Raw genomic sequence first — 11711 nt, 5'->3', positions numbered from 1 at the left:
TAATAAATAAAAATTAAGAGTTTATTCCAATTTAATCCCCTCACCGGCCGCGACGGCAAACTGCTGGCCGTTCCGTCGTCTTTAGTACCACAGATAAATATTATAATACTATGAAGCGTTCATAGTATATTATAATATTTATCTGTGTATTATAATATGTTATATTTATCTTCATAGTATAATGAAGTACCGTAAAATGGGGTGAATAGAATTCAATGGGGGAATAGAAAAAAAAACGACATTTATTTCCTAAGTTTATTTCCGTGCGTTAGTGTGCCAACACTGATTAGTTAAAACAGGAACTTTTGTATTTTTTCGATAGTTCAACACTGGCTGTATGATGGCAATAGACAAAATATGAGTGAAGTTCCTCATAAATGCGAAAAATTATGTGTCAAAGTGATCAACACAACGGCTCTGATTTTGTGACGAAAGAATATTTCTATTTTTTTATTGTTGTCATTACAATTAGTGATCAATACGGTATCTCCGTGCAGTGTTATTATTTTCCTGTTGTTGAAACATAAGAGGGTAAGTCAGAGTTTTATAGTTTTTGAAAAAAGTGTCTAAAACTGAATTCATTCGAATTAAGAAATATTTTGGGGTGAAAAGAAGTCGTCTGTGGGGTCAATAGAATCTAAGTATGGGGCTAATAGAAACGAGTAAAGGCTAAATAGAAACGCTTGAGGTGTGAAAAGTAATGCAAGTGGGGTGATTGAAAATGACATCGCTAGGGCTGTTACGCAAAATTATACCTGATACTTTTTTGTAATAGTTTATCTTTATATTTTCATTCGTATTGAAAATAAATGTTTATTTTTTTGTTTAGATTACTTTGGACAATGCCGCGCATTTATAAACCTGAACCTGGAGGCTTATGGCCCGCTCCAAGTTTGAACTCTCAACCAATGAGAGCGCCAAACGTGATCGATGTGTATAATGAAGTCTATCGTAATGACATGGTAGAGGCCCTGGATTTTAATGCGCTTTAACCAGCGTCAAGTTTTATGGGATTGTGAAATCTATTTATACTAAAAGTGTACTATCATAATATTGTGACATCAATCGAAGTCTTGTTGTTGTATCATCCTCATTTTTATTTGTGACAAAATAAAAATACGTTGTTACACTATGGTTTAATAATCTAACTGACAAACTAAACATAATTTTTCAGTAAAATCCACTTATGTTTATTACTTAAAAGTTTTTTTTTTTTGTATGGGTGATTTGCCCTAATTGTTTTTGCATTGTTCATAATATAATTAACTACCCCTGTTCTATTTTTTTAAAGTTGATGGTACTTACTTTATTAAATAATTTGTAGGTATATGTGCTAAGTACAGTTCGTCTCCATTCACCCATATCGCGGGTAAATAGAAAACGTGCACTTAATGTGATTTATTAAATAAATGACGAGGAAATTAAGTTAGTTTTTCATTGAAAACAGTTTAATACACTTTAACTCACAAGACTCAATTACTGCTACCTTCGGAATTTGCTAAAAACATACTGAAATATCGATTCAAAAGTTGAAATCGTTTCTATTCACCCCATTTTACGGTATATAGTATGCTGTTGGACTTGTAGCTTTTTGTACAAACACAGAATATATTATAATAGTAGCTAAACGCTAGTACAAATCAAGAGGTAGGTAGGTATTCAATTTTTTTTTATTTATTAATTGCACGAAACTATAATAATGTTATTATTAGTAGCAGACGTAGTAAGTGCCGATTTACACAGGGTCAGTAGACAAGTTAGTCGCGGCGCCGAAATTCGGCGCCGCGACTGACTTTAACTGTTTACATAGACTTCAAGCCTCTGTACTGACTTCAAATCTGTTTACACAGGGTTTTTTTTCGGGTCAGCACTGATTTGCCTCGAATTTGTAGTCAGTTACTGACCCTGTGTAAATCAGCACTAATGATAAAAGATTCGGTAGCGACAGAGATACAAACACATATTTAAAATTACCTACCTTTTTAAAACTTACTTACTTAATAAAAAAAAGTAAATTATATCCATAAATAAAAAAATCACTTGTTTCCATTTGTAATATTCCTCTTGGTTATCATATTTTATGTAGAATAGAAAATAAAACGAATCTGATAATTTGCAAACATAATTTATTTATTATACTAAAAATGCAACATTTATCAATATTTCGTATAAAAATAATTACAATAACAACAAATATTTGTTTTGCTACAACGCAACACTATTTAAAATAAAGCATATCTATATTATATGTAGGTATCACTAACAAATGTAGGTATGATTTGTGTCGATAATGAAGGTAATGAATTAATCGTTAAAACTAAGGAGAAAATAAAATCCTTTAGTTATTTTGAAGTAATTAATGAAATACTTTCTTTTATCAACACAGGCGGGATTTACGTTAATAACAATAATATTTAAGTATTGATTGCCAATGAGCTATTATTACTACCTACGTACTTAGTAATAATTGCTCAATGTAGGTATATATAGTTTAATACACTGATAAAAGGCAGTACATTGCAAATAACAATAACAGAATAATCGCGTTTTCAAACCAATTGGAAAGTCTGTGCTTTTAATTAATACATTATCAGAAAATTAAAAAAATAAATATTATAATAAATTGCAGATATTTACGGCTCGTTTTTATTTCCTGGAGGCTGATGATTAAATTATTATTTTAATTTCAACAGATTAACGCTTTAAATAAAAACGAAGCAAAATATATAATGTTGACCAAAATAATGCACACATTTGACAGGCATAATAAGCTCAAACTAGATAACACTTATTCTAACCTATTTATTTCTCTCAATATACTTATGTATATGAATGAAGTTGAGGATTTTTTTAGTCACTAAAGTTTGTGTATTGCAAATATAAACGAGTGAGAGAATGGAATAAAAAAAGTTTGAATTACATTTAATGAAAATTGTCTATAGTCTCTGGTCATTGATAACAATATTTTATTACAGGGTGTATTCGATTTTTATGCTTTAAAATATAGTATCCTTTCTCATCAATTATTTTTTTCCATTGGATATACCTCCTGCCTACCGATATTCTTCTGATTTTGTCAGATTTTTTATTTATAAAACATACTTTAGATACAAATCTGTTTTATTTTAAACTTTTTCTTTAAAACCCAATGAATTTGAGTAGAATTATAATAACAAATATCTTATCTTAAAGCTAAACTATGTATTTTTTATAAAACAATTTATTATATTTGATTTTTGAGCAACTATTATAATATGTCCAAACTTTTAGTAGAAACATCCTCAACTTCATGTTAAATATCATTTTACAAAGGAATGTTACATTATCTATAAGTAGGGTTTTAGTTGAGAATAGTAGTTAAGAATTTATTTTTATAACAAAATTTTATGCGAGTGTCTTTAGAACGGAAAGATAAAAAGATCAAAAGATATCAAGGAGAAATATAGATAAACTGTAGAAGTAGTCCCTTGTCATGCATGGCATGTATTCTGTTATATTTTTATAAGATAAACGAACGCTGAGGCACAATATATAGATACATCCAGTAGGGTAACTTCATATAACACGTTTGAAATGGCTCACGCACGCAAGCAAGTGTGTTTACGAGAATCGTAAGGGTGAATGACAATTGACAGATATAAGAATACCCTTACGATTCTTGCTTGTGTGCATGAGCCATTTCGAATGTGTTGTATGAAGTTTCCCTACTGGTTGTATCTGTATATTGTGGTTTAGTTTAGTTTTACTTGTCATGCAGCATGCATGCAGGGTCAGTAGTAACATAGAAATTATTGTCAAATAATTGCTTAATGAAGAGTCAGATCGAGCAAAGAGAAATAGTAAGTCTAATAACAAGTAAAATCAGCATTTTTAAACAGAAATTAATACGAATTTTTTCGACAATTAGGTACATCGACTATACATACAATAACTTACAAAACGACGGAATAAAAAAATAGTTTTCATAAAATCTCTTGACAAATAAAAATACAATTCCTAAACCCTATCGTGTGATAAATATAAAGCAATTTTAATCTCTTCGCAAAATCTGACTTAACTCTATGTGAAACAACAAACACATCAACAACATCGAAAAACTTCATCCAAATGTATTAAAAATGCTAAAAAAGCCATCATTACACGTTCACAGCATTATCACATACATTATTTCTCGTTGATACGAAAAACTCTTGACATTTATTTGTACTTAGTTCGAACCACAATGTACCAAAGTGCTTTCTCGATATTTCGGGGTAAATGTGATTTTTGTTGTGGCAGCCCCATCTATTTTCTACTAAAACGTCTATCGACGAAACGAGCATACACTAAATATACTGCACCTAAAATACAAACTAAACCACTAACTATATGTTTTTAATAGTGTTTCCAAACTGTAAAACATGTTCTGAACCTTTTCTGAACAAAACAAAAAACAAAATGACACATGTCAAACGGAACTTTTTTTGAAAGAACTGTCAGTGTGACAGAACTTTTTCGAGTACTGTTTTATAAAACAAAACAAAACACTATAGAAAATAAAACAAAAAAATTATTAAATAACAATCAATAAATTGACCTATCCATTAATGATCAAGCGGTTCAATACAAAATGTTAATACTAAAATGTGTAACTATAGGAAGTTTTACGTAGACGGTCTCGGTTTTACGTCGTCCACTTGAATTAACTGCTCTATCGGTATTAGAGACAGTTCTCCGCCATGCATCGGTGCGGGGGGACCCTGAAATTGAAGTTAAAAAAATATAAAAAATATGAAATGTGTGAATATAATATCTTGCAAGTGCTATCGCAGTGTTTAGTGTATGTGTGTGTGAGTGTTTATTGTACGTCAAAGATGAGTGTATGTCAATGTGTCAGTGTGAAGCGCGTGTATGTGTATGTGAGTGTATAAATTTTCGCCTGCAGCCGCCATCTTCACACATAAACACAGCGCTTGCAGCGACTCTACCAATAATTATTTTAACTATTTTACGATGTGATCAATAATTTTGATCATTCCATGAACAAACCGCGCGATTCGAGAAATATCGAGAAACTTATTTCTTATCATTGATATGCTTAAACCACATCATGATAATATGATATGCTTATTCATATGTTTATGTCGTGGTCATATCGTAGATTTGATCATTTCATGATATGAGTGGCCATTTCACGAAATGGTCGCATATCGTGAAATGGCCAACATAGTTTGATCAGATCGTTAAATCGTCAACGTTTCACGATTTGGTCATCCACATTTGGCCAGATCGTATAAAATATAAAGAGTCCATAAAATATTAAAAAAATTCAGAATAACTATATTCTAAAAACTTGTTTAATGTCATTTAAGTTAGTGCCGCGGCAGCGGCCGGCGAATGCCAGAAGCGAATCGTTTTTGCAATAGAAAACAGGTTAGGTTAGGTTAGATTTTGTTAAAACAACGCACGAGCCGAGCGAGCAAAGCGAGCGTGCCGCGGCAGCGGCCGGCGAGTGCCAGAAGCGGATCGCTTTTTAAAAAACAAACAATTATAATAATATAGTAGTAGTTTCGTAAATGATATTATTTAAGTCGCATTTTTTCTTAAATACATATAAGATATACACATTTTCCATAGTACTCGTACCTCTTCGTCGTAAATTCTTTGCTATGACTTTCTTCATAATATTGTTATTAAACGAATTATGAAGTTTTTAACTGCGAATAATTTAATTATCGCCAGCGGCCGCCATCTTATCACATAAACACAGAGCTTGCAGCGCCTCTACCAACGATTAATGTAACTATTTTACGATATGATCAAATAATTTTGATCATTTCATGAAAAAACCGTGCGTTAATTGGCCATATCGTGAAACGATTTCTTATCATTGATCTGCCCAAACCACATCATGATGTGACCAAACTAAATTGGCCATTTCACGATATGCGACCATTTCGTGAAATGGCCACTCATATCATGAAATGATCAAATCTACGATATGACCACGACATTTATACATTCAACCATTTCATGAAATGATCAATCATTTTATGAAGTGAGCAAATCTACGATATGGCCACGACATATACGCAACTAAGGCGCGTTTAGTGTGTGTGTCTATCAGTGTGTTTTGTGTGTATATGTGTTCGTATCGTGTTTTGCTGATGCGTGTTTCGGATCTGTCGGTCGGGTGCGGTCTCGCGTGTATATAATATTATGTTATGAAGTGTATGTGCGTGTATCTGTATAATACGCGTCTAGCGTGCGTGTTAATGTCCGTTAGTGTGTGGGCGTGCCAATTTTTAGTACGTGTGTGTGTGTGTACACTATTTGATAGCAAATGTTATCGTCCACTCTGTGTGTGAATGTGTGCATGTTTTTGAAGTTATACTTCTTTTGGCGCGATGGAGAAAAATGATGAGAGAGAATTTTTCACAATGTGCGCGCACACCGACACCTAAATTTAACAGCATGAAGTTAGTTCTAGGTGGTATGTAAATTGATAACTATGTTCAAGTTGTATATTCTAGTATTTTTTCCATACGCCAAAGAAGTATAACTTCTAACGCGTGTACATAAGTATACACTCTTTTTTAGTATGTGTGTGTGTACCCTGTATGTTATCGTCCACTCTGTGTGTGAATGTGTGCATGTAAATGTCACTATGTGTGTATGTATGTCTGTCTGTACTGACGGGCGCGGTGTGCGGGCGGTCGGGCTCGCGCGGCTCGCGGCGGTCGGGCGCGTAAAGAGTATGTGCGTGTATCTGTATAATACACATCTAGCTCGCGTGGTGTCCGTTAGTGTGTGGGCGTGCCAATTTTCCGTATGTGTGTGTACCCTGTATGTTATCGTCCACTCTGTGTGTGAATGTGTGCATGTTTTTATGTTGCGTATGTGTGTATGTATGTCTGCACTGACGGGCGCGGTGTGCGGGCGGTCGGGCTCGCGCGGCTCGCGGCGGTCGAGCGCGGCCTCGCGCGCGCGCCGCAGCCCCAGCGAGAACACCGCCACCGAGCGGACGCGCTTCACCAGCGCGGCGCGGGCGCGGGAACGACCTGGTAAATTGTTCATTAGTTACACATAGAGCTAGATAAATAAAGGAATGAAGTAGTCAAACGGGTATTTATTTATTTATTTATTTATTTATAACTCTTTATTGTACAAAGCAATTTAAGACATGTGGTACAGACTAATAAGGTACAACAATTTTGCACAATAGGCGGCCTTATTGCTACACAGCAATCTCTTCCAGGCAACCTGGTAGGAAAGGAAATGTAAGAAGAATAAGGATAGCGCAAAAAAGAAATAAAAGACAGAATATAAAAAAAAAAATAAAAATGCCTGCATACTACATAAACTACATATACTGTACATATATACTACACAGTAATATAAATATACTTCTATAATACACTACACAAACTACAATATATATAACGGTATATACAAAAATTATAATCATACATAAATTATTTACTAATGCTACTATTGCATGGCTAGATAATGAGCTTTCAATAGGGACTTAAAAGAACAAAGTGTTTGTGCACGTCGGATACTTTCCGGCAAGGCGTTCCAGAGCTGAATGGCACGAACAGTAAACGAATTGTCATAAAAGTTTGACCGATGGACAGGAGTACATAATAATAAAAGGTTGGAAGAACGAAGAGTGAGAGTGTGAGTAGAGCTAAGATAGTTAAAGTTGTTTTTTAAGTAGGACGGTGTTTTAGGGTGAAATAAAATACAATACAGGAGATGAAGAATGTGAGTATTCCGGCGGAAGCGAACGGGGAGCCAGTTTAATTTTGTTCTAAACTCAGAAATATGATCAAATTTACGTAATCCATAAATAAATCGTATACAAAAATTTTGAAGCTTCTCAAGGGTGTCTAGTTGGTATTCATGGAGATCTGGATAGGATGAATCGGCAAAATCAAGGAGAGGAAGGAGTAAAGAATGAGCTAACGCAATTTTCGTAGCGATCGGTAAAAAGTTTCGTAAGCGCCGTAGCGAGAACGCCGATGAGAAAACCTTTTTACGTACTTGTTTTATTTGCTCATCCCACGAAAAAGTTGGGTCAAGTATCAAACCAAGATTTTTTACTTGTGTGCTATATGGGATAGACACACCATCAACAACGATACTTGGTAAATCGGCCCAGTCGATTTTTGATACGAGCTGTCTGCTTCCGAAAATAATAGCTTTGGTTTTAATTGGGTTAACTGTTAAACCGTAATGTTTACTCCATGAGACGATTGTCGCAAGATCAGCGTTTACTTGAAAAATCGCTTCAGGTAGTTCGAGTAGTGATGCGTGTTTATATAATTGGAAATCGTCTGCATACATATGGTAGGGTGACTCAATATTTTTGGAAATGGTGTTAATAAAAATGGAGAAAAGGAGGGGAGAGAGAACGCCGCCTTGAGGAACGCCAGCAGTAACATTGCACCAAGATGAGGAAATTTCCTCAATCTGTATACGTTGCCGACGTCCCCTTAAGTAGCTATGTACCCAATCGATAGCCGATGCAGATAAATTAAGGGACCGCAGTAAAGCCAGCAATATGTCGTGATCGACCGTATTAAAAGCGTTACTAAAGTCCAGCAACGTTAGAATTGTGAGCTGCTTATTGTCAAAACCTCGCCGGATGTCGTCAGTGATTTTGATAAGTGCAGTGGTCGTACTGTGACCGGGACGGAAACCAGATTGGAAAGGATTAAGGAGATTATTGGAGTTAAGGAAAATACTCAATTGCTCTTGAACCAGTCGTTCGAGAACCTTAGAGAGAAATGGAAGGATGGCAATGGGTCGGTAATCAGATGTAGTGGAAGGGTTAGGAATTTTTGGGAGAGGTATAATGTGAGCACTTTTCCAATCATCAGGAAATATGCCAGATGCAATGGAAAAATTTAGGATATGTGTGATAGTAGGAATGATTATAGGGAGGATTGGAATGATCATGTTCCGACCAATGCAGTCACTACCGACGGCCTTTGAAGTGATTGACAATATGCTTTTCTTAACACTACACTCGGTAAAACGATTGAATACAAAAGGAGGAAAGCTGGGATGGGGTAGGTTATTTAGGTAGGATAGTGTATAAGATTTAAGGGTAGGGTAATAAGTGAGTTAAGTCAAAATTGTGGAACAGCTTGCCTTCTTCGGTGTTTCCATCTACCTACGATATGGATGCCTTCAAAAAAAGAGCCTACGCGTCCCTCAAAGGCCGGCAAAACAATCGCAAAGTTACCTAACGTTGCAATTGCTATGGGCGGCGGTGATCACCCTCATCAGTACACCGCCCGCTCCTTTGCCGGTTTTAGTATAAAAAAAAAAAAAAATAACTCAGCCCCCGGAATCACAGACACAATAGAAAATCTATTGTGTCGTGGACCGATCGGGCCGCTGGGGGCTCAATGGGTTAATAAAGAACTGCTATAGCTTGACCGCAACCGCTGTACCGCTGTATAGCTATGTGCGCGGGGAGAGAGTACCGACCGTTCCCTTGCTTTCTAACTCGTGCTCTTCCTTACCCGGTCCCCACCTCACCGCACATACCTAGGGCGCGGTACAGCCACTGCAGTCAAGCTATAGTAAACGAATGTACGGACGAATGAATAAAACATTCTTTATTGCACACTAAATACAGTATAACATATTAATAGCGATAGAAGGAAAAGCATAACAGAGGACGGTCTTATAGCTCGGCGCACACAAGAACACGGCTACAGGGCGGACGCGCTTCACTAGTTAGATTACTAAGATCACGGACCGCTTTAAGCAGTTGAGACCGACGGCTTGAAGTGGTGAACTAAGGACGTTCATTCACTGCCATATACGGACAGCTCGAGCCGTCACGACCGCTTCTGCGCGGTTTGTAACAGCTCGAGCAATCAACGACCGACCGCTCGAGTTGTCCGTGTACAGCTGCTCTAAGACATAGAGCTAGTCAACGAACCGAACGAAAGAATGAATGAAACATTCTTTATTGCACACTAAATACAACAAAACAAGAGTGACCTATCACGTTGTTGATTAGATATAAATAATAAAATATTACAGGACAATTTTCACACACGACATGATCTGATCCCATACTTAGCTTTGGCTTGTTATGGAAAACAAATGGAAAATGGAAAATGTTATGTAGATGGCTGATAAACATACATATTATATAATTTTTAATAAATACTTACGGTCTTACTAATAAAATGTTACCCATTCGCTATGCAGTGGATTAGTTATTGCAATAACCTGTCTTGTTTTTATGATTGACGTTTCATGTGAGCAAGAGCAGGACACAGCTATGGTTGAAAATGTTAGAAATTTATCCATTGTATAACTTTTTATTAGTAAGGCCGTTATAGTATAGTTAATTAACAGCCAGTCTCAGAGTAAACATCTATGTTCATCACACAAATATTTACCCTGGGTGGGAATCGAACCCACGACCTCTAGCTTGGAAGGCAGATCACTACCAACTAAGCCAAGCGGGCAGTCATATAGACACAGAGCTAGTAAACGAATGTACAAACGAATAAATGACAAATTCTTACTAGCGGTCCGCCCCGGCTTCGTCCGTGGTACATATATCGCAATAAAAGGTAGCATGTCCTAAATAAAGGTAGTATGTCCTTTCTCGGGTATCAAAATATCTCCATACCAAATTCCATGCAAATTGGTCCAGTAGTTTAGGCGTGATTGAGTAACAGACAGACAGAGTTACTTTCGCATTTATAATATTAAGTATACTTAATACAGCAATACAATATAACAAAACAAGTAATAGCATGTACGGAGGGCAATCTTATCGCTGTAAGTGATTTCTGCGAACGAAAGATTAAGTGCCCTCAATTAATAAAGATAATTTGAATTTTGAATGGAAAAGCTTGTAAATAATCAATCTTATCTCGCACTTATCTTATCCATCCTCACAAACTAGCATTAATTATGATATTATTATTAGGAAGTAGGATAAACTGAAACTCAAACATTTATTCCATCAGATTCTCTTAGATCTAGAAGCCCTTTTGAAAAAACATAATGATTTTTCAAATCAGTGGATTCGGAAAGTATCTACGGAGAAGAACTGGCAAAAATTATGTCAATAGGATCCTTATTATTATTATTATTTAACCATTTATTGTACGACACCATATTACATTACAATGTATATAATATAGTTGTATAGATATAAGGTAAGTACAAAAGGTGACCTTATCGCTTAAGAGCGATTTCTTCCAGGCCACCTAAGGTAGAGGATAGATATATAATACACTAGCTTCCGCCCGTGGCCTCGCCCGCGTGGTGTTTTGATAAAAGGTAGCCAAGGTCTGTGCCAAATTTCATCAAATACGGTTGAGAGCTTTAAGCGGGAAAGCGTAACAGACAGACAGACAGAGTTACTTTCGCATTTATAATATTAGTAGGGATATAATTAATGTACTTACTACTTTTATCCTTATCTTTAGGTTTATCATCTTCACTAGAAGTGGCGCTAGTGTCTATAGAGGTCGTTGAAGGTACTGCGTTCAAATCAGGCTCCGAGCCCCCTGCACTCACAGTGCCTGATAATTCCTGGAAAAGTATTATCTAGAAACTTCTAGCAAAAGTTAATGTTTTAAGTTTACAAGCTTTTTATTAAAGTATGTATGATTGAGCTGAAATTTTGTATACATATTCAGATTGGATGACTTTTGCCTAATTAATGACGTGTGACGTCGTCCTTA

General features: G+C 35.8%; 1 protein-coding gene and 1 long non-coding RNA gene across 2 annotated transcripts in view; one reads left to right on the top strand and one right to left on the bottom strand.

The window, feature by feature from the left end:
- The first annotated feature begins 281 nt into the window (after positions 1-281).
- LOC123703132 lies at positions 282-1425 on the top strand. Its single transcript, XR_006752955.1, has 2 exons — positions 282-531; positions 830-1425. It is a non-coding gene; the product is annotated as an uncharacterized LOC123703132 (long non-coding RNA).
- Positions 1426-4527: 3102 nt separating this feature from the next.
- LOC123703130 (anoctamin-8-like) overlaps positions 4528-11711 on the bottom strand; it is a 32429-nt gene continuing 25245 nt past the window's right edge. Inside the window, exons 22-24 of the mRNA XM_045651028.1 lie at positions 11433-11559; positions 6904-7040; positions 4528-4739 (exon numbers count right to left, since the gene is read on the bottom strand). Of these exons, the coding sequence (XP_045506984.1) occupies positions 4644-4739; positions 6904-7040; positions 11433-11559 (360 nt within the window). The 3' untranslated portion in view covers positions 4528-4643. The remainder of the gene's footprint in view (positions 4740-6903; positions 7041-11432; positions 11560-11711) is intronic.

This window comes from Colias croceus, chromosome 25 (genome assembly GCF_905220415.1).
Source record: "Colias croceus chromosome 25, ilColCroc2.1".
NCBI lineage: Eukaryota > Metazoa > Arthropoda > Insecta > Lepidoptera > Pieridae > Colias > Colias croceus.
Note: the sequence above shows the minus strand (reverse complement) of the source record. Positions and strands in the feature narration are given on the sequence as shown.